General features: G+C 43.5%; 4 protein-coding genes across 4 annotated transcripts; 3 read left to right on the plus strand and 1 right to left on the minus strand.

Moving 5' to 3' along the window:
* Positions 1 to 3,762: 3,762 nt before the first annotated feature.
* On the minus strand, positions 3,763 to 5,598 carry LOC102703102 (probable aquaporin TIP1-1). Its single transcript, XM_006649333.3, has 2 exons — positions 5,370 to 5,598; positions 3,763 to 4,628 (listed from the first exon to the last, which is right to left on the minus strand). Exons 1-2 carry the CDS (start codon positions 5,500 to 5,502, stop codon positions 4,009 to 4,011), a joined length of 753 nt encoding a protein of 250 aa, XP_006649396.1. The 5' UTR covers positions 5,503 to 5,598; the 3' UTR covers positions 3,763 to 4,008.
* Positions 5,599 to 12,527: 6,929 nt separating this feature from the next.
* LOC102708786 (gibberellin 2-beta-dioxygenase 7-like) lies at positions 12,528 to 12,977 on the plus strand. The gene has a single exon (XM_006650975.2). The coding sequence runs from the start codon at positions 12,528 to 12,530 to the stop codon at positions 12,975 to 12,977; it is 450 nt and encodes a 149-aa protein (XP_006651038.1).
* A 1,470-nt stretch (positions 12,978 to 14,447) lies between these two features.
* Positions 14,448 to 15,478, plus strand: LOC102703377 (cyclin-dependent kinases regulatory subunit 1). Its single transcript, XM_040522397.1, has 4 exons — positions 14,448 to 14,553; positions 14,700 to 14,780; positions 14,864 to 14,924; positions 15,043 to 15,478. Exons 2-4 carry the CDS (start codon positions 14,728 to 14,730, stop codon positions 15,199 to 15,201), a joined length of 273 nt encoding a protein of 90 aa, XP_040378331.1. The 5' UTR covers positions 14,448 to 14,553; positions 14,700 to 14,727; the 3' UTR covers positions 15,202 to 15,478.
* A 3,551-nt stretch (positions 15,479 to 19,029) lies between these two features.
* On the plus strand, positions 19,030 to 22,680 carry LOC102703661 (pheophorbide a oxygenase, chloroplastic). Its single transcript, XM_040522196.1, has 7 exons — positions 19,030 to 19,703; positions 19,809 to 20,044; positions 20,131 to 20,257; positions 20,829 to 20,965; positions 21,104 to 21,263; positions 21,477 to 21,755; positions 22,235 to 22,680. Exons 1-7 carry the CDS (start codon positions 19,293 to 19,295, stop codon positions 22,487 to 22,489), a joined length of 1,605 nt encoding a protein of 534 aa, XP_040378130.1. The 5' UTR covers positions 19,030 to 19,292; the 3' UTR covers positions 22,490 to 22,680.
* Positions 22,681 to 22,852: the final 172 nt, after the last annotated feature.

The following is a 22,852-nucleotide window of genomic DNA, read 5'->3' on the forward strand; positions in this document are numbered from 1 at the left end:
TAAGCTGAATAATCCGCTGCTTTATTTATTTTTTTCGTTTGGGTGAAGGATGCATGTGCGGTTACAGTTTAGTCCAAACGCAGTCGTCCGTGCATAATTGCATAGGCAAACCGTACGGCGAGTTCAGAGTTGGCAAATGACAAGCGACATGTTACCGCCCTAATTGTAGTGCCGCCACAATTCAGCTTTTGATAGGCTAGCAAAATCAATCAAGAATGCTGAGATGAATACTCCAAAACCAGAACCGAAGGGACAAGAAAGATCCAATCTAGGCGCTACATCCATGGCAATCCACAAGTAGTTTCAAGCACAGGAGAGAAAAAAACGCCATCACATGTGTGCCGGCAAAACGAACAGTGACCTAGATGACAGTGCAAGCGCAGGGCATCAACCACCGGGTCGCCGGAGTAGGCAGCCACATTACGGCGACATTTCTGCTCTCTTTCTCCGATGGATTGAGCCAAATTAAACGCGAGCGCCATGGGGCCACAGCCACGGCCACGCTCATGGTTTCGCCGATAATTTCGTCAGGTGGCTCCACCCATCCAGCGGTGCAGAGCTCCGTATGGGGGCGCACGTCATGTGATGAAGACGGTATCCGATGAACAGTACGCCATAACCAGCAGTAGAAAGCTTGTCTCTCGCTCGCTCGCTTCTCTATCTCGCAGGCATTTGATGCGAGTGGGCGTCAGGCGAGACCGACAGGCGACAGGATCACCGTGCAATCAGGTCGAGAGGGATGGCGCGTACGGCTCCATTTCGCGATATTCGGAAACATGACAAATTTAAACCCATCCAGTGATTGAAATTCTTGGTGGTAGTAACTTCAATGGACGGAATTGATTGCTGGCGAGTGGCGAGTACCATTTACTAGTTGTGTGTAATTATCTGGCAATAAGTTCATTAAAGACAAGTCAACCAACAATACAATTCCTTTTTTCTGGATTTACCAAGAGATGGGTATGGATTGGCCGATCGGTAACACGTGGTTGGTTCTTACTTCTAAATGAACTGAGTTTTGTTTTCACCTTCGATTAATTTATTAATAATTGTTTTCAGAGATGGAGCTACATAGGGCACGAGGGTTCCCAAACCCGGTTAAAGTTTTAGTTAGAGTTCATTTATTTTTAGCATATGAGCATCATTCCTAATTTAAACTTAGACATACATAGTAATCTAAATTTAATTCTAAATACTAAAAAGAAAATAAGGGACTCTATATTTAATTATGAGCATTTTTCATCTTTAACGAGGTATCGCTGTTTTCTATGTAAAATTTGGTAAAGAATAAAAAAATATTATTTAACTACCTAGCGCATCCTTGCTCTAGGGTGAAGTGTGAGCAACACGTGTCTTCCCATGAGATCCGTGTCGATCACCTATCGATCGCGAAGCATCAGCCACGAATTAACGTCGAGACAACGGCGGTCGGTGCTACTTGCACGTACATATCGTCAACCAAAAGCTGAAAGAGAGGCAATTCAGTAGGTTCCAGAGGCCAAAGCGGCGGATCGTGCAAGCAATTCTTGTCATCGAACACATGCTCTTGGTTTTGTTGCGCCAACTTTGTGTAGACTAATAATCTTTTCGATTTGTCTCGGGGTAAGGATAGTTTATGTTCTTGATTCTTAGCTATATTAGCCCGCACCAAACACATTAGTTGGGTCCTAATCAAGAGACGAACTAAGCGAGGACGACGGCTTAAAACAAGATGATGCTAAGCTACAGAACATATGATTGATTGATGTGGTCCATCTACACTTTAATGGCTTAAAAATATCTAAACATGAATGGCCATAGAGGATCATTCTCTGAAGATTCGCGACTTTGCACCGCTAGTTCACAACACTGGCAAGCATGCCTGGTTGCCTGAAATCTGAGTTACAGCAGACCCAAGTGAATGAGAAAAAAAAAACTCCGGAATACATTTACCGGACAGTCAACATCACCATAGTTTGGCTGCATTTTTTTCTCAGGTGTGCCTGTTTGCATCGTCATCAATAGAAGTATAAACTGCAGGGAGAGAGAAGATGAAGACAACAAGAGAAGGTGATGTGTAGGCGTGGTCTGTCTGAGAGTTAGTGGTGGGCCGTCCGTCAGGCTGGCAGGAGAGGCACGAGGCCTCTGGACGCATTGCCAGCGACACGCATAGTCCCCGGGCTCTCGTCAGCCCCCTGCGCCTTTGTTGGTAGTAGGTACGTTGTTACACGGCGGACAAAAACTAGAAACTGAAAAATCATGGGGCTGAAAGCTACGTACACAACGAATAACTCTCTTGGGCTTGGAGTAGTTGCTCTCGCGTCCCAGCCTAGCCTAACCACATTGTTCTACAGTGTCAGTGTTGGCTTTTAATTACCAGCTGTAACTGGGACTGAACATAGAACGACACACGGTATGGTACTGACTGTATATAGTGTTAATAACTTAGCATAAACGATGTAACGGTGTAGATCGGTTCGATTTTGTATTTAACTGGCTGTGTCGGTCACACACCTTTGTAGCTGAAGCCACGTAGACTCTTCCGATTTGTCCATAGTCAATATAAAGCCATTCTCAATACAAGTTTTATGGACGCGATTACTTAGAGTGACATATCATCTAAAAAGTTTGAAACTATGATGAAACACCCCTCTCAATGCATAGTTTTATCTATTGTTGTTTTCTAGGTTACATGCAAGACACAAAAACTGTCTAGGTAACAGTGCATAGAAGTTTTTATCCCCATGAAACTCATTTCATCTCTCTTCATTAGTACTTTGCCACATCATCAAAAACGTCTACATGACACCCTATTTATTGCCCATAAAACTCTCATTGAGATTGGCCTAATAGCCAATTCATACAATAGTTACCTACAAAATATTAGTACATGATCCCACATGTCATATATATAGCTATAGCTATAAATTAGTAGACCACATCTCTTCTCTCTCATATCTTATCTATTTAAAATATATTTATAGATGACTTATAGACTGCTATTGTACCTGCTCCTATGAGAAGCATCGATAAGTTCACATCGTATAGACATAATTGGATATTCCCCCCACTCTCGATCGATCAAAATCCCCACTCTGTCATCGTTCAGCACGTACAGGCCAAGGTTAACTTCCTATCGAATTGAAGTGAAATACAAAATTACTGAAACGCTTTTCGTTCCTTTTAGTAATATATTTATAAGGCATGAACATAGTGACATGTCCTGACATGGCAAGTATATCTGCCAGCTTGTCCGTGACGAAGAGTGGCCCCTCCGACGAATCGGGCCAGAAACAGCACGCCAGCCAACCAACCACACGCGAACCGTGCTGGACCACGGCGCCATTTACACCACGCGCCCGTCCACGCCGTGCCCGCCTCTTGGAACGGAGCCGCGCGCCGCACCCTCCTGCCTTCCCCCACACGCACATGGCGCGCGCGCGCGCGTCTCGACTCCGTCGCGATCGGCTCGTCGTGCAGCGCGACTGCGCGATCGATCGATCGCTCGCGCGAGGTCCAGGCCGACAGCTCCAGCACGGCCTGCCTCCCCACCCCCACTCCCACTCCCACGTCGTCACGCGCGCGGCTCGATCGGCTGCATTATTGCGTGACACGCCGAGAGAGTAAGAGTGACATGATGCAACTCTGGGACGACGCTGTGTACTTTCCTCTCGGGGCGGTTTAATTTGAAAAGAAATTGCGATCAACTTGAAAAACTTTTCTAAACAAGCAAATTAAACGAGGCCGTACGTACGTGGGTACTGGTTGCGGATTGCGGTCGAATTTTGACTGGAAAAGAAACTCGGGCAAATGCATGCACAGTTTTACAGAAGCAAAAGCAACGGGTTCCCACCAGGTCCACACTTACAGTACGTTCAACGTACGACTGATCATCCAAGCAAATGAAACGGGTTCGATGCACGCGTGACGCGAGAAACTAAACGGGGTTTGGATCGGAGGAGGAGACGCGCGAGGCGATCATGGACAGGAGGGTGGAGCGCGCGCGCGCGCGCGCGAGCGGCGGCGAGCTTAGTAGTCGGTGGTGGGGAGCTGCTCGTGGGTGTGGGAGATGAAGAGGACCTCGTAGATGACGCCGGCGAGGCCACCGCCGATGAGTGGGCCGACCCAGTACACCCACTGGGACTCCCAGGACCAGCTGACGAGGGCCGGGCCGAAGGAGACGGCCGGGTTCATGGAGGCGCCGTCGAACGCGCCGCCGACCAGGATGTTGGCGCCGACGATGAAGCCGATGGCGATGGGGGCGATGGTGCCGAGGCTGCCCTTCTTGGGGTCCACGGCGGTGGCGTACACGGTGTAGACGAGGCCGAAGGTCATGACGATCTCCAGCACCAGGGCCTCCCACACGGAGACGCCGGTCAGGCCGAAGGTGCCGGTGGCGAGCCCGCCGGTGGAGAAGCGGAGGAGGAAGCACGCCACGGTGGAGCCGAGGAGCTGGGCGACCCAGTAGAGGAGCCCGCGGAACAGGGTGATGTTGCCGCCGACGAAGGCGCCGAATGTCACGGCCGGGTTCACGTGGCCGCCGGAGATGTTGGCGCCGACGGACACCGCCACGAACAGGGCGAAGGCGTGGGCCACCGCCGCGGCGATCAGGCCGGAGGGGGTCGTCGCCCCGCCGCCGGTTAGCTTGCCTGCGTACGCGTGGCACGGTCAGTTGCACGTACAATTATTGGCGTAACAAGTACAGTATTAATTCAGAGATCACCATAATATCTTTGTGGAATTTTTTAGTCAGTAGATTACTCTTTTTCTTAACTAAGTCACTGATTATTACTCTAAACAAACTATTTTAGCCATCAGTATCTCGTTCTTAAAAATCTGTTTGAACAAGTGCTAAGCTATGGAGTTTGGAAACATTTTATGCTCCTACTAGCATAATAATTAACCGTATTATTTTGCCTGGAAAGATTTTGCTTCTACTCTTTACACAAGAACATGGTGTGTGTGACTTCCACATCACTGACTAGAACTCTAGAAACAGAGTCACTGAACACAAGCTGCTGATCACCGTCCACGTAATCTTTAGCTAGTAAGGGCAAACCAGTCATTTGGGCCCAATCATTCAACCTAAAAGCTATACCACTTTTTTTCCCGATAACTTTTGACTTTTTCTTATAACAAAATCATTTCTTTCAACTTATCATCATAGCACGCCGTCTGTTTAACTCTCCTGAAAGGACGGAGAGAAAAAAAGGTTTTGTATCTGCGTAAACTTTCTCTCCATATCAGTATATCACCATATGTCTTGTAGTATTTTGATGCTTTAATTACGAGTTGCTACGGCTTGCAGTGTTTGATGTGGCAGTGACAAGCAAGGCCGATTAAGACAAGGTGCTTGATTTAACAAGGTGATGAAAAGGCTGTCAACTTACTGAAGGCCATGCCGGAGCCCTGGCCGGCGAAGACGAAGATGAGGGTGGAGATGAACTCGGCGAAGGCCGCCTTGAGGGCACCCGGGTGGTACACCTCCTGGTGGCTCCCGACGGCGATGTTGCGGATCGGCATCTTCGGCTACCTCCTCCTCCTCTCCTCACTCGACTGGAGCTCTCAGAAATGGAGACGGAGCTGGAGCTGTGTGTGTCTGCCTCTGTGGTGCGGAGACGATGAGACTGGGAGCCCGTATATATACACCCGGCGCAGCGCATGCAGCAGCGCCACCGGGAGTGGCCGGTGGTGAGTTGGCGACACATGAGGATATTTTTTTTAATCCCTTTCTCTTTCAAGTGAGCCACTAAAAATTGATTATTTATGTGAGGCTGTGCAGTGCGCGCCCTCCGGATTTGCCACATTATGGTCACATGCTTGTCCTGGTAAATTCTTACTGCACGTACTTTTTTTTTTCTTACTAAGCTATTATTACTGGTACTATTCTCAACGGTTGATTTAACAATATAAAAATTACAGAAAAACAATCTAAATATGTTTACAGCGTGACACATCGGTGTTGGTAAGAATTTAGTAAGAAAAGAATTTCTTTAGTGGTGACGTTTCTAGAGGCCAGGAGGGTATGGCTGTGATTTTGGAAATTTTGATGGGTTTCTGTGCGTGTTGGTGAACATCAAGCTGGTAGGTGCTGGTTTTGGGGAGTAATGAACGACGTGGATAAGGATACGATTGAATTGAATAAAGGCTCCCAGAAAAATAAGGAAAATGTTTGTCCCATTTGTGTCACAGGTTCACAGCTCATGGAGTTAATAAAAACACTAGGTGGGGAGACGTGGAATACCACCTTTGATCAAGTCGATGATTAATTTGGAGTACTCGGCATGATTTAATTTGTCTTTTTTTTTTTTGCACCATGCTATATGTACAGTAGTGGTTTGTTTAGGGTTTATGAAACCTTGGAGACCCTTCAAATCATCGTCCGGTGAAATGTTTTGATAATCGTAGTCCTTCGTCGGTTTGATGAGCCATGGTTTTGTCGCTGAAACAAACACCACTGAATTTTGACAAGGAATGGGTGTTCTAGAACAATTTTTGCAGTGGTCCGTTAAACAACACGAGCATCACTGGGTAATTGAGCACGGATCGGGAAGGGAGAGCGACAGCAACCGGCCGGGGGGGCGGCCAGCTCAGCCACGCCAGCCGAGGAGCTGTCAGGGAGCCACGTGTGCATGCAGGGGGAGGGAGGCAGGGCCTCGTGGCCCGTGTGGATTGGGAGGCCGGGTGACGTGGACGTCTCACCACAGATCCACCGGGATTGGCCGATGGGTTTTTGTCTCTGCACACGGCGACTGAAACCGAAAGCAGCGGGGAGCTGATCGGCGATTGGCTGCGCTGCTCCGGGGCGGCGATCGGGGCCTTGCACGCCTTCGCTTCTACTGCTAGCCGTAGGATTAGATTAGCATTAGCATGTGCTCCACGATGCTCCTTTTGTCTCTCCCGTGAATGACAAGTGCAGGTTGATGGTTCTAGAGATTTCGGCAGAGTTGTTTTCTTGCTATTTTAACCAGGAACTAGCAGGGTGGCTCGAGCATTTGCACGGCTAGATCTAATTTAGTTTTAAGCTAGCATAGCGGTCCACGTAGATTGTGCGGCTAACATTGATATAAAATTATTTTATATAAAAAAATATGTTACACTGTAATATAATTTAAATTCTAACCCGATCAAAATTATGTGTATGATATTCTAATTAATATAGTGATTTATATGTGCATAAAACAAACATGATGGATGTTTTAGTATTCTCTTAACAATACATTAAGTCAAATATATATAAATTTTATGGTATATTTGCTTATCTTCTTCTTTGCATCTCTATCTTCAATATAATAGCAGTTGCTCTCACTACCCCAAGGCCCCAATGACACCATTTACATTATTTTAAAATTTTTAATATAAAATTTGGATTTTTTCTAAACTATATTTATGCATCAAATCTTTTTATTACTTTTCTTTATTTTTAATTCTGAAATTGTATTTCTAATTGGATTTTTTAACTGGAATTTTAGAGATTTTCATATTGTATCTATGATGGACTCTTACCTCAATATAAATTATAATAAAAGTTTTAATCTAAAATTTGGATTGGATTTTTCTAAACTGTATTCATACATACGTAAGTACAAATGCATGTGATTTTATTTTTATCTCTTATAGAAACACTAAGATGAGAGTTACAAATCCGATTGACGTGATCTTTTCTATTTTAATATTGTTATTGACCGGGATTCTATAAGAGAACCTGATGTGTCTGGTTGATTATTTTTCTTTTGTCTGATTGATCTTTTTTTTCTCTTATTTTTCTTTGATTAATATTAGAATTTTTAGCCTGTGAGAGACAACATGGAGACTCTTCTTGTAAACGCATTTAGATCAATTTTCTCGTCTTGTAATTTTATTATAAGTGATTATTTTTTGGATGGATAAATATAGTAGAGGATATGATTCAAATTAGGTAGGGAGTAGTGCCATCTATTTTTTTGGCCTAATCCAAAGTTTTATAACGGATTATAATACAATCGGCTTAAAACGATACATTGCGTTACCGTATATTACTAAAGAAATTGAGTCTACTAAAATTAGATAGGTTTCTATTACCAGTATAATATGATAGAAAATTGAGACGTCTCTTATTCCGATTGTTATTTTTTTTTCTTTTGTAATGCGCTTGAAGCTAATCGGTTGCCATATGAATATATGTCATGCGTTTATAAACCTGATCTATCTGATCAATTGACATGATTGATCTTGTCTCCTTTTTGTTGCTATAAACCTGATTTGTCCGATTGGTTTTTTTTCTGTGATTGATCTTGTCTCCTTTTTGTTTCTATAAACCTGTTTGTCCGATTGTTTTTTTTTCTCTTTTTTCGATTTCTCTTTTTTCTTTTTTCTCTTATTTTTCTTCGATTAATCTCAGAATTTCTAACCCGTGAGAGACAAGGTGGAGGCTCCTTTTCTATTAATTTTATATATATAATAGATTGTACTCCTATTTTTGTTCTAACTTGTATTTACACATGGACTCTTTTTTATTATTTTTCTTTTTTCAATTCCAAAATTGTAGTTCTAAGATAGATAGTTTTCCTTATATCACTGTGAGTCAATATCAAGCTTCGTCTAAAAACTCAAAGGTTATACATGCTCGATTTTAAGCTCAGGCGAGCTTGAGCTCGGCTCATTAACAATTCTAAACATGTGATAATGATCTAACGGCATAAACAGTAAAAGATTAACATATATATTTAAAGTTTTGTAGTAGTGTTTTTTTCAAACAACATTTCTGTTAACCTCCGTCCATGTGGAGCTAGCTCATGCTGTTTCAAAGTGTAGGCAAGCATAGTCGCGGAACTCACTGTAGTTTCTTTGCTGCTAAATTAACATTGTTACAAATTATATTTATACAGTATATATTATTTTGATAATAATTACATTTTAATTGTTAATTTAAATTTAAATTTTTCTAAATTATATTTTGACATGGAATCTCATTCACTTGTATTACAAACTGTATGGGTACGTAAACTCTTTTATGCATAATATTTAATCTGTAATTCAAATTTTAGAAATTAACTCTTTCTCTTAATTTTTAACCAAATTTTTAAATCTTTCTAAATTGTATTTATAGATAGACTCTTCCCTCAATATCAATTATTTTAAAATTTTAAATCCAAGATTTGAATTTTTCTAAACTATATTTATACATGGACTCTTCTATTATTTTTCTTTATTTTTAATTGATTTTTTCTTTCCTTTGCCTGATTCAAAAAAATATTATCTTTTTTTCCTCTTATTTTCCTTTGATTTTCCTTGTTCAATTCCAACAAAACCATTATATTTTCCGTTGATTTTCCTTGTCCGATTCCAACACGTGTACAGAGATCGGAACTTAAGCTAGGGACGATAGATAGAATTTGCTAATGACCAGGATTCGATAGATTTTCTTTTGTCCGATTGAAGATAGAATTTGCTATTAATCATCGGTAGATTTTCTTTTTGTCCGACTGATTTTTTTTCTTTTTCCTCTTATTTTTCTTCGATTAATCTCAGAATTTTTAGCCCGTGAGAGATGATGTGAAGGCATTTTTTCTATTACTTTATATATATAATAGATGTGATGATGATGGTTTGGTTAACCTGAAGAAAGAAAAATTCAGGGACGAGGATATGTATGCATGGAGTTCCTCTGCGTCAGGAGTAGATTTTTTGTCACACACAGACGTGGGTAGGAATTGTTGTAGTTGCAGTAACGTCATTCTTGGACGGTCGAAAGAGCGACATGGTTAACGCATTTCTCTTTCGTTCTCCTCGAAACGCAAACCCTTGGCAGTAGCAGCATTCTTCCATCCATCGGGATTCCTCTCCGTAGTTAACAATTCGTGAAGTAGCGGACTAGCGGCTACGGAAATTTTTAAGCCGCAACAGTGTCATCAGCCTCGACAAAAACGAGCATCCGACCCATAATTTTTTTTTCATTTTTTCTCTCTGCATACGTGGCTCGTACGACGGTGACACGTCAGCCACTAGGAACAGCTCGTCGCTCGGCGCGCCACGCCACGAGAGGCCCCCTCAGGCTCAGGCCAATAATTGGCTGACAGCTACGGCCGAAATTACCGCATGCCCTCGGGTTCTCGAAGAGTCCACTCTCCTCTCACTCCGTGATACATGCGCCGGCCGGAGAAGAGAACCAGCTAGGTCCACGCTAACCTCCAGGATTAGGAGAACCTCTAATTACACTACCATTATCCGCGTGATTATATTAAGCTGGGGGATCACCCTATCCACATGCTTTGTTTTTATAGAGCAGCTGGCTCCACCATTTGCAACTTTTTGTTCTTTCGCATTGCTACCTATTCTTTTGAATCAGACTAATATTGAAGTTTTTAAAAATTTTAAGTATAAATAACTCTTAAACTATATATTTTAAAACCACAGAGGTTATATGTATAAATTAACTTTAAAGTAGTTTGATATATAAATATAAATATAAATATAAAGATACTACATCGTTTCTCATCATTAGATTTAGTTGAGTATAATATGTATTATTAGATTCAATGACCAAAAATAATTTAGTACCGTAAGGTACTGCTACCTCGAGATATTTTTTATTAGACAGGAGCTAATATCTAATTAAAAATAACAAAATTTAAATTGTGCTCTTATCTAAAACGATATGTATCGTGGAACTGGGGAGTTTCTCCGTGTACTTGGCGTTTGCAACCAGTCACATGCAAATACATGTTACCGTAACTGTTTCGGTCTTTAACATCGATTGATCGATCGCCCGATATTTATCCACCATTTGGTCATGGATGTATGCTTGGTTTGATGCAATTTAGCACATGCAATTAGGGACTTTTGTAACTACAGGGCTCGAGATCTGATCCAGTACTCCCTAATTAGAGTTTACTCTTGCTCCGTACATACTAATATAAGATCATGTTGTCATTACTGGTAAACTTTGGATTTGGCCCTGCATGTGATGGGGCCTAAACTTGACTTGCCCCATGGGGAGAACTGTTTTGATTCGTGCAACACGATTAGACGAACAGTTTTGATTTGCATGCAATGCACATGTCTGCGAGAAAAAAATATTTCTCAGTTATCACCTGATCCAATCGCAGAGTGGTGATAAAATGCAGTGGATGGATCTAATCGACATGGTCGCTGCCTTGCTGGATGAGGATTTCATTAATTGCGTGAATCGATTTGTTGGCCCAAGCTTTGATCTCTGACAGGGAAAGATATTTTTGTATATACTTAGATGTATATTTTTTAAACGCATTGAAGAAACTTGAATATGAGACAGTTTCCGCGAATTATGAGCTGGCTGGTGCTATTGGTCAAATATTTGGATGTGCTTCTGAGCTGGAGAACTTAGCTTGTTAAGACATAACAATTCAAGGCAATTTGGTTAGGTGGCAGTATGCTGTACTTAAAGCCTGACTAAAATAAGTCTTGTGCCCATAAATATGTTGGCATCAATTAAAGAAAATGGAGTAGGCATTGCCCTCTTCAGTACTATATGATTTTATTAACAAGAAATGCGTATATTTGTACTAGTTCTTAAAATGAAAGCACAAGTATCCATCAGGAATAAACCACAAATGCGTCTCTTTTGCCACCTGCTCCTTGAGAGAGTTGAGACCGGGTTTCCTTCTGGATGTTCTTCTCCATTTTCTGATGACAAGTAGTACTAGTTCCATCTAATACATTCTTATGGACGACGCTTTTCCATGTTTTCCTCGCAGTAAAATAAATTCCAAATACGAAATACATGCTTTTAAATATTTTTCCCCGTTATGAGAAACATTTCCGATCCTATCCGGTAGCTTGAAATTGTGAGAAACAGCCTGTGAGGAGCTGGCTGATGAGAATCCAGAAAAGGACAGATTTTCTAGCTTTCCACTTTTAGTTAATTTATTGGATTTTATCTTACAAAATTCTTAAAATTTGGATAAGAATGTAGACTATTTAAGGAAGCTGCAGTTTCTGTAAGCCCCTCAATATGGGCCTAAGCCTCAATGATTTTGCCGTTTGGATTTTGCCGTTTTCATTCTAAGTCTCCCGGAATTTAGAGGCGAGTTTGTTTTTCGTCCCTTATCCGCAATACCAGAAATATGTACCCCTAAACTTCAAAATCTGTTCAAAAGAGGTCCCTCGACAGTATTGACCTATTTTTTGACCGGTTTTGCTGACGTGGCGACCGGCGGGTCCCACGTGTCAAATTTTTTTATTTTTTCTCTCTCTATCTCTCCCTTCTCCTCTCTCTCTTCTTCCTCTCTTCCCTACATCGAGCACTGGGATCATCACCATGCCGGCCACAGGGCGTGGCCCATCGCCCGCTATGCCTGGCTCGGGTGGCGCTCTTGCCGTGCAATGGCGCTGGCGCCAGCAAGCCCTCGTGGATGCAGTGGCTGGACGAGAACGCGGAGGCCGGCCGGGCGTGATGTACGTCGCTCTCGGCACGACGATGGCCGTCCCGGAAGCGCCGCTCAAGGAGATCGCCGTGGGGCTGGATGTAGCCGGCGTCCAGCGACGCCGACCTCAATGCTGGCTTCGAGGAGCGCGTGGAGGGCAGAGGCATGGTGGTGCGGGAGTGGGTGTGGACCAATGGCGGATTCTGCAGCACGACTGCGGAAAGGGCTTCCTCAGCCACGGATCTGGAGGAGATGGTGCGGCGGATGATCCTGGAAGGGCTCGGGGTGGCGAAGCACCACGAGACGCAGAGCGAGTCCATGTGGCACCTGTTCCGGATGTCCGAGTACAAGGCTCCTAATTCCGACGAGAAGGTCACTGGGTACATCACCCATCAGAACACCAACTGGCTTAGCATCGTGTGCCAGAACGAGGTGAACAGGAATGAGATGCAAACCACGGACGGTGAGTGGGTCCTCGTCAAGCCGTCGCTGACCTCACTCATTGTCAATGTCGGCAATGCCCTATCTAACACTAACACAGTTAACGCTACAAAGAAGTTAATTTCCCCCATCATTTTGATATGCAAGAAAACTCTTGCAATTCGTACCTCCTAGCTTGGTTTTCGTTCGAGGATATGGTGGGCTGATGATGTTGTGGACATCAAACTGGAAAAATAACTGGAGCAAACATTCTGAAAAAACACCGTCAAACTTAATAACATGTGCTCCGTAATAGTAAATGCCAATTGGTCTGTTCCTATAAAATTACAAAATATGACTCTTCTGCTACTAGCTGCAACCTTTTTTCAGTTTTAGGCAATCCATGTTTAACAGGACAAGAAATATAAGCATACTGCCACGCTGTACAACTGGGATCATCGGCAGGGAGCAACGAGCTGGTTGGGAGCGAGGAGATCCCGTGCGTGGCGAGGGAGCTGATGGTGACGCGTGCGGGCGCCGACGCGGCAAGGAACGTTGCCGCACTGGCCGCGAAGGCGTGGGAGGCGGTGGCCGAAGGCGGCTCATGGTGGAAAACGCTGGAGATGGCCACCGTGCCCACCCCGGCCGGTAGTGCTCTAGAGAAGCAGGGAAGAGAGAGAGGAGAGGAAGGGAGAGAAGGAGAGAAAAAAAATTAAAAAAATCTGACAGGTAGGACCTACCGGCCGCCACGTCAGTAAAACCGGTCAAAAAATAGATCAATACTGTCGAGGGATCTTTTTTGAACGGATTTTGTGAGTTTAGGGTATACATTTCTGTATTGCGAGGAAGGGACGAAAAACAAACTCACCTTCAAGTCTAGGATGTCTGGTGGACTTATGGGCTTTTGGTTGCTACATGTATTGGGCCTTTTGGTTGCCACATACTGGAGAAAAGAGGCGGGCCGATTGATGCTTCGTTCGCTGGCCTACATCGGACAGTGAAGCCCAAACAAATTTCTCAGCCCAACTTACATAAAGTCTACCTGCTAAATGGAACCATAAAATTTTTCCCCATAGAGGGATCTTTTAAGCACTAACATTGCTTCGTCGTGAAGGAAACCTGGAGTGTCTATTTTGAATCAAAGGCAAATGCTTAATAAATAACAAATTCCAAAAAAAAACATAACATTTGTTGTTCCAAATAAAATTTGACAACGGTCAACGCAGATTATTGCTTGAGGAGGCAAGAAGAAGACCAAGTGAGTACAATGTTACTCCCATCTGTTTATATTTATAAGCTTTAATTTTTAATCTAAAATTTATAACTGATTTTAAGTTTCTTGTCGAAATTTATTTTTCGGTCATGGGTGGTTTTAGATCACTACAGATATCTATATAAAATTTTATTTATAAATATAAATTACTTTTTATCTATAAATATATATGGTTCAACCACACCCCGTGTGACCGTATGGGCGATTTCGAAATTCAAAAGCTCCCTCCCGTCAACGTTCCGATTCCAGGCGGAAATCCAGTTCACGCCGCCGATTATTCCGCTGGCCATCGTCGGCAACGACTCCTTTGCCCTATTCCGCCGCGCGTGATCCGGATCGTCCGTGCACGATCGAACGGCCACACTGCCCCAGCTCGGTTTTAAATAGATACGCGACGCGACGCTCCCCCATCCCGTCTCCCGTTCGGCCGTCCCCTCCTCCCACCACCGCTGCCGCTTCGCACCATCCGCTCCTCTCCGCGCCGCTCCAAGTTTCGTGGTACATCTCTCCCCCAAATTGGTTCGATTGCTCCTTTTTTTTTTGTTTCAGCGGTTTGTGCTTGGATCGTATTTCTTCCGGATTGGTGCGTGATTGGGGATTTGGGTGGTTTTTCTGAGAGATTTTGGGGTTTTTTTTTTTTGTAGAGGAGTTGATCACGAAGTGGTGGTGGATATGGGCCAGATCCAGTACTCCGAGAAGTACTTCGACGACACCTACGAGTACAGGTAGATGGAAATCTGCAGTTCTCTGACCATCTCGTTCTCTCTGGTGCAAAACCCTAGTTTCTGACCCCTTTTGGTCGGCGCAGGCACGTCGTCCTTCCGCCCGAGGTCGCCAAGCTACTCCCCAAGAACCGCCTCCTCTCCGAGGTAGCCTTCAATCAAGATCTCGAAATACATTCGTGTAGGATCGCGTTCCTGGTTGGATCGAGTCGTCGGTTGTCTAACTGGGGAATGGGGGATTTTTGCCTTTGGGATTTGTTTGCAGAACGAGTGGCGCGCGATCGGCGTGCAGCAGAGCCGCGGGTGGGTGCACTACGCGATCCACCGGCCGGAGCCGCACATCATGCTGTTCCGCCGCCCGCTCAACTTCCAGCAGCAGCAGGAGGCGGCCGCGGCCGCGGCGGCGCAGATGCTGCCCAAGTAACCGGCCCGCGGGGGGTTTGCAATGTGCGAAACCCTAGCCCCTTTTCATCTCTAAAAGGGGGGGTCGCGATACAGCTAATTTACTCTCGTTCGTTCGTTCGTTGGTTGTCGGTGGTGTCCACCTTGTGTTCGTGCAAATGCCAGAGCAGGAACTGGCATGTAAACGTCTGTGTTACTATCATAGTAGTCTCCATTGCTAAGCTATTACTATATGTGATGCTGGTACTGTTGTTAAACTTTTACTGTGACAATCTGATTGTGGTTATGCTTAGCATTGCTTTCTTTCTTGTATGGTTTTAGCATCGTTTTGTTTCTAAAATTATGGTACAGAGTACAATGGTCTGTCACCTAGAGCCATAAAGACTGGTGAATGGTTTCAATTCATTTTTGAATTTATAGTACTATCTTCCTTTGTGTGGTGATCGGTGAGTGTCCTGCATTGTCTCACTAAGGGTGATTAAGATATCAACATTTTCAAGCTACACAGCCTACACTGACTATTGGTGATCATATCCTTCCACGACCATCCATGCCATCGATAGAGACTACATAGGGATTGTTTAGACGGGACTAAACTTTTTAGCCCCACGTCACATCGGATGTTTGATACTAATTTAAAGTATTAAATATAGACTAATTAAAAAACTAATTTCATAAATGAGAGCTAATCCATGAGATGAATTTTTTAAGCGTAATTAATCCATAATTTAGGAAATGTTTACTGTAGCATCACATAGGCTAATCATGGATTAATTAGGCTCATTAGATTTGTCTCGCAAATTAGTCCAAGATTATGCATGGGTTTTATTTATAGACCACGTTTACTATTTATAATAAGTGTCAAAACATCCGATGTGACTAGGGGCTAAACTTTAGCTCATAGAAACAAACAGCACCATAGTTCTGGAAGCTGGAAATAGGAGTTGGTGCTGCCTGGTGTGTTTGGATGAATTGGAAAAAGAAACATATATACATGGTGAAAATGCGGGTGTGTTTGGAACAATAAGGAAAGAAAAATGTCTGAATGGTGAAAAATGCAGGGATGGTATATTATGAATGTAGATTACAACAGAAATGGGACACACCAGAAGTAGAAAATTCTGCTTCTAATAATAGAAATACATACATTATTTTGACGGCCTCTTCTTACCTGCACCAGGACTAGTAGGGTAAAATGATTTTTGAGCTGGATTGGAACGTTTTGCTGTCAGACTTGAATATTAGCTTTGCCAAAATATCTCTTGGGATGTGGCGATGTTGATGGAAATTGGGGCGAGTGAGCGCATTGTCCATTTTGCCCTCACTAGGACCCATCTGATGATGGCACTCAATTTTCTTAGGCCCTGTTTAGTTCTAAAAAATTTTTGCCTTCATATGTCATCGAATTTTTGAACACATGTATAGAGCATTAAATATAGTTAAAAAAATAATTAATTGCACAACGTAGAGAGAATTTGCGAAATGAATCTTTGAGCCTAATTAGTCCATGATTAGTCATAACTCACTTATGCTAATGACTGCTTAATTAGGCTTAAAAATTCGTCTCGTGGTTTCCTGAGTGTGTAATTAATTTTTTAATTAATCATCAAAATAGTCTTATAATATCTGATCAAACATCCAATGTGATATAAACCCAAAAATTTTCGCGAACTAAACGAGCCCTATTCTCATTGTGCTGCTTTTTTTTTTCTCACTGTGCTACGTCCTGATTGACAGTCTGAAGATATTAGAAGCACAAGCTTTTACGCCCATGCATTTGATCTCTGAAATCATATAATCAACAAAAACAGTAGCAACAACAAATAGATACTGCAAGGAATTATATGAATTATCCGATTTTCGCTAAGAAATTCATTCCAACTTAAAATTCAAATAAATTCATATGAATATGGAAGAGTTGGGTTTATGAGGACAGGTAGTGGCCTGGCTGTGAATATCAGTTAGTACATGGTAAGAAAATGCGTCTCATTTTGAAGATGGAATATCAATTAGCCCAAGTGGCCTCTAACGGTAGAATATCATATTGCACACATGACAAATCAAATATAACCTCGGTCCTTTTTGAGAAGAAAGAAGAGAAATTTGCCTTACTATCCGCTTAAGGTGCGTTTAGTTAGGAGACAAAATGTGGTGAGATGAGATCATTCTTGCTTTTGGGTGTGGAATGATCCCACTTCTCTATTTGGTTTATGCGATAGAATGATTCCAATTCTTTTGTATAACCGTGTAAAGGATATGAGATATATGGGATGACACCATTTGCAGCTACCATTAGGTTGGCGGAAGAGCTCGGGCAACGAAGGAAGTAGGAGGTGATGTCAACCGACCAGATATAGGGGAGGAGCTCGACCGACAACAGACCCTCGGTGGGGACGGAGGGTCAACTCAGGCAAAGCCGCAGAGGAGCTACAACTTGTAAATGGTGACGAGGTCAAGGTCACAACAGTAACGAACTAGAGTCAAGCAAAGATGTCGGCTGACTAGAGGTGGCAAAGAAGCTCAACGGTACACGGAGTCGCACATGAGTTGAGCTTGACTGCACACGACGAACTGGAGACGGGCAGAGGTGCTAATGGTGATCCACCGAAGGCAGTAGAGGAGTAAAGGGCCAATGGAGCGCTCACACTGTGAGCTCGTCCCACTTGGGATGAGCCTGTCATCTCACTTTTGATAAATGGATTGAATTTAGATCAAGGAAGAATGTTTCTCTTTTGGGATCATTCTATCGCCCCTGTCTTCTAACCAAACAACTCAAAAAATATGTTCATCCCAAACACATCCTTAACCTCTCATGCACGTGTGATGGAAAAGTTTTTCTTAAAAGGTCACCTAGGTGAGCGAAAGAGTTTTGCACCTGAATTCTTTCATTTAGAAGTAGATAAGAAGTTTTACATGAATGAAATATTACAAGATTGTCGGGGAGAAGAGAAGGGTGCCTTCCAGCATGATACAACTGAGCTATTATTCACCCATTATTCAGCTCGTAGTGTAGCATCATATATACACCTTTGGAAAATGATTTGTATTAATTGTAAGGTCCCTAAACCACTTTGTGCTAATACTTTTAAAGCCTCCATAAACAGAGTAGGGAGAAATCAGAGAAGCCATAGGTTGGGATCGAAGTCGGAGCTTGCAGTCTTCCAAGCTCCTTTACACATGTAGCTGGTTGGGATCACCAGCAAACCATGATATAAAGTTAACAACACTAACTCGATATCATCTCTCTTAAGTTGATGAAATAGAACATAAAAAATCACTTATGCTTCAACTATAGCAACATAGCATATCAAAATTGTTGTTGATCACGAATCGACTAATCAAATGGCCATCAAAGTACAAAATAGGTCAAAGTTCACCATTATCACTATTAAATGGACTATTATATTAATACAATACGAGGGAATGCTCTAACTGTTTTGTTACTCATATAGCTATAAAACTCAATTTTCTAAGCATTTTTTTTGTTTTTTGAGATGAAAGATTTTTTCCGCGTATTTTTAAAAACAACTTGACACATGCTATCTTGTTTCAATCCATAAAAAAAATCAAAGAGATTTAATTTTGATGTTTTCAATAACATGCTATCTTGTTTCAATCCGTGCCGCCGAAGTGATCCGTGAATCCAGGGGGCGGACCGGCTCTCCGTCCTCCCACACGCCGGTTGGGTTCGTGTCATTCTCACGAGGGGAAGTTGGCGCCGGCTGCGCACTGCGTAGCCGAAGCTCCACCACACGACCACCCGCAAAACGCCATGCGTGCTCCTGCCCACCTGTCCCCGCCTCCGCCGTGCCGTCACGCAACCACGCACGCCCGGTGGCCTCCGCCTTCTCCATTTCTCACTTCCCCCCGCACGAGAAAAATTCGAATCCCCCCCCATCCGGCTGCTGGTTTTCGTCACCCATCGGTGGTTTGCTCTCGTCTTCCTCCTCCCTCCGTCGTGCTAGAACTTTGCTCTTCTGGAAGCACGTACGTACTGCTTGCCCACCTCGGTCGCCGGGTGCGACCGTGCGCGAGCTATAAAAACCGGCAAGCCAAAGGATCTTGGTTGGTTGCAGGACAGAGACCTCGGCGGATTCGAGAGTGTCGAAGGAAATGCCCGTGATGGCTCCGACCCCGTCGCTTCTACTCTCCCCGAGGCCGCTGCCGGCGAGCCACCGGGTCCCTTCTTCGCTCCCGGCGCTCCCGGCTTCCAGCCGGCTGCGTCCACGCCGCGGCCGCGGCCGCGCACGCGCCGACACCCGCCTCCGCGTGGCCGCGCCGCCGTCCGTCCCCGGGGAGGCCGACCAGGCGCCTGGGGAGACGGAGCCGAGCACGTCGTCGCCCGATGAGAAGTTCGTGTGGAGGGACCACTGGTACCCCGTGTCCCTCGTCGAGGACCTCGACCCCGGCGTGCCCACCCCGTTCCAGCTCCTCAACCGCGACCTCGTCATCTGGAAGGATCCCAAGTCCGGCGAGTGGGCCGCCCTCGACGACCGCTGCCCCCATCGCCTCGCGCCCCTCTCGGTATGAATTTGACCACGCGCACTCATCCAATCTCTCCTCCGACTTCCGAGCCCAATTGATCCGATTGTATTCATGACGATGATCCGTTTGTCTGCGTGCACGTAGGAGGGGAGGATCGATGAGACGGGGTGCTTGCAGTGCTCCTACCACGGCTGGTCATTCGATGGCTCCGGCGCATGCACTAGGATCCCGCAGGCGGCGCCCGAGGGGCCGGAGGCCAAGGCGTTGCGATCGCCGAAGGCGTGCGCGATCAAGTTCCCCACCCTCGTCTCGCAGGGGCTGCTCTTCGTGTGGCCCGACGAGAACGGGTGGGAGAAGGCCACAGCTACTGAGCCTCCGATGTGCGTATATTCTGGGTTTGTGGTTATTGATTGATCGAGTCTGGTAAATGTCGTCGGTGACAAGGTTTGATCCTGTTTGATTTCAGGCTACCGAAGGAGTTTGAGGACCCTGCATTCTCCACGGTGACCATCCAGAGGGATTTGTACTATGGGTACGATACGCTGATGGAGAATGTCTCTGATCCGTCGCATATAGAATTTGCTCACCACAAGGTAATGCTGGCATTTTGATTTGAGAATGATTAGTTACTTTAATGTGATGGCGCATAATGCTAGTCCTGGATATTCCAGTTTTGAGTGATTACTTGCGTACTGTGCTGTCAGCCACACCTCAATTTGGTTTTAGTAGTATTTTTTTAATTGAACTCTTAGCATTGACCTCATATGAAAGTTTAGCTGCAGCGTAGTTTAGTCTCTTTACTTAAGCTATGGGCTAGTGCTAAAATTGAATAATACAGTACTTGCTTAATCGATACAATTGTATTAACTGTCTATCTTGATTTCATGGTACATAGACTAGATATATGCTTCATTATCTGAAGATGCACTTTCAGTAAATCCACAACTAGGCAACATGTTTCCCTTCATTATTCATGGAACAAAAATCAGGATTATAAAGTCAGATTCCCATGTCCCATTTGTCTCCCTTCATTATTCATGGAACAAAAGTCAGGATTGTAAAGTCCGATTCCACGGCCAAAGAAAATGGTCAATTGAATTTAGCTAATCTTGATCATCTACTAGGCAGCATTATCCTTTCCTCAAAACTTAACTCCTCTCACAGGTCACTGGTCGAAGAGATCGAGCCAGGCCTTTGCCATTTAAGATGGAATCAAGTGGTGCATGGGGATATTCAGGGTCAAATTCTGGAAATCCTCGCATCACCGCAACTTTTGTGGCCCCTTGCTATGCAATGAACAAGTATGCTCAACAAAAAAACACTCTGATCATGCCTTTTCCCATTGTCCCTGTATTTGGCTTTTGTAGCAGCTCATATTATCAGTTTCACTTCAACCACTCAATTTATGATTCTAATCTTTTAGTCTTTGGTTTGTGTAGAATTGAGATAGACACAAAGTTACCAATTTTTGGAGATCAGAAATGGGTCATATGGATTTGCTCTTTCAACATTCCAATGGCACCAGGGAAGACCCGTTCTATAGTTTGTAGTGCTCGGAACTTTTTCCAGTTCACCATGCCAGGGAAAGCATGGTGGCAGGTATCTACTTTTTTTAATTATTTCCTTTTCAAATTATGTATTATTGCCATCTTGTTGAGGGAAGATAGCAGTAAAGGTCCATGCTCCATAAAAATAATAATGGAGCTTTGCTGTTATTCGGGAATATGCCGTCATCACTCATCATATCTGAAAGTATAAAGTGAAGCCATGAATCCTGCTCTTACCCATTTGCTTTTTGTACATGTGATGCAGCTTGTCCCTCGATGGTATGAGCATTGGACTTCAAATTTGGTCTATGATGGTGATATGATTGTTCTTCAAGGGCAAGAGAAGATCTTCTTGTCTGCATCCAAGGAGTCTTCTGCAGATATCAATCAGCAGTACACAAAGATCACATATACACCCACGCAAGCTGACCGTTTTGTTTTGGCATTCCGGGCATGGCTAAGGAAATTTGGTAACAGCCAACCTGATTGGTTCGGAAATCCTAGCCAAGAAGTATTGCCTTCCACTGTCCTCTCAAAGCGTGAGGTAAAAACTTCTAAGATTTAGTTATGAGACAGCATCTGTGCAGTTCTATTTTTTGAGCTAGTCCTTCAATAATTTTAGGAATTCAGTTTTGTTTACATCCTTATCCCAAAAGAACTTTTTATGCATTGATAATTGATCTCCATATTTTAAACTGTGCTCCTTTCATAAACTTTGATTTCTTTTGGTATTTATGTTTATTATTGGCTATTTTCAATTATCATACTTACTGGTCCCATTAGGGCACCCAGTTTAAGTATCAAAATGACGAGATCGTGATGAACTTCAAAATCTCTATGGGAGCATGGAGAGATGATCTCTATGGTATCCTGACATTTGAGGATACCATAGCAGTTCCTTCTAATTTTCATCTTATGCTTCCACTTATTTTCATGCGCATTCATGTTTGTGTTTCTATGTATCCTGCATGTATGATATTCTTATATTTGACTATATGTTGATCAAATGGCAAACCTATGTAGATGCTGGATAGATATGAGCAGCACACACTGAAATGCTCATCTTGCAAAGGGGCATACAACGCCTTCCAGACTCTGCAGAAAGTCTTCATGGGAGCGACAGTGGCGTTCTGTGCAACTGCTGGGATTCCTGCGGATGTTCAGTTCAGAGTATTGCTTGCCGCTTCTGCTCTGGTTAGTGCCGCGGTGGCATACGCATTTCATACGCTCCAGAAGAATTTTGTATTTGTAGATTACGTGCATGCTGAGATTGATTAAACAATCATGACGCCTGAGAATCTGGTGATGTGACATCACTCGATCGTTTGGGCAACTTTAACTAGGAATATAGATTTTTCGGTGGGTATAGTCCAATGTTATATTGTAGGCAATAGGCTTGTATAATGTATTAGCTCTTAGCGCCTTAGCGAACGATGTAAAAATGGTTCTAATGAAAAATGTAATTTTGCCCATAGTGACCCAATGTCCTTTGGTTGATAATCAGCGGCGATTGTTTGGTTTTTTGAGAAAAAAATGAAATAACATATTTGTAAATGAAAAATAATTTGTGAAAAATACTTTTTAAAAAATAAACTATGACAAAAAAGAAATCTAAAAATCAATTTTAAATTCGAGGTTGAA

Source organism: Oryza brachyantha, chromosome 3, assembly GCF_000231095.2.
Source record: "Oryza brachyantha chromosome 3, ObraRS2, whole genome shotgun sequence".
NCBI classification, from domain to species: Eukaryota; Viridiplantae; Streptophyta; class Magnoliopsida; order Poales; family Poaceae; genus Oryza; species Oryza brachyantha.

Bases quoted from the DNA above. Each gene is read 5' to 3' on its own strand.
- LOC102703102 (XM_006649333.3), bottom strand. From the start codon at position 5,502: ATGCCGATCCGCAACATCGCCGTCGGGAGCCACCAGGAGGTGTACCAC. The intron at 4,629-5,369 runs GTAAGTTGACAG...ACGCGTACGCAG, and splicing joins GGGCTCCGGCATGGCCTTCA to GCAAGCTAACCGGCGGCGGG.
- LOC102708786 (XM_006650975.2), top strand. From the start codon at position 12,528: ATGGTGGTGCGGGAGTGGGTGTGGACCAATGGCGGATTCTGCAGCACG.
- LOC102703377 (XM_040522397.1), top strand. From the start codon at position 14,728: ATGGGCCAGATCCAGTACTCCGAGAAGTACTTCGACGACACCTACGAG. The intron at 14,781-14,863 runs GTAGATGGAAAT...TGGTCGGCGCAG, and splicing joins GACGACACCTACGAGTACAG to GCACGTCGTCCTTCCGCCCG. The intron at 14,925-15,042 runs GTAGCCTTCAAT...ATTTGTTTGCAG, and splicing joins AGAACCGCCTCCTCTCCGAG to AACGAGTGGCGCGCGATCGG.
- LOC102703661 (XM_040522196.1), top strand. From the start codon at position 19,293: ATGCCCGTGATGGCTCCGACCCCGTCGCTTCTACTCTCCCCGAGGCCG. The intron at 20,045-20,130 runs GTGCGTATATTC...GTTTGATTTCAG, and splicing joins ACAGCTACTGAGCCTCCGAT to GCTACCGAAGGAGTTTGAGG. The intron at 21,756-22,234 runs GTAAAAACTTCT...AAACCTATGTAG, and splicing joins CTGTCCTCTCAAAGCGTGAG to ATGCTGGATAGATATGAGCA.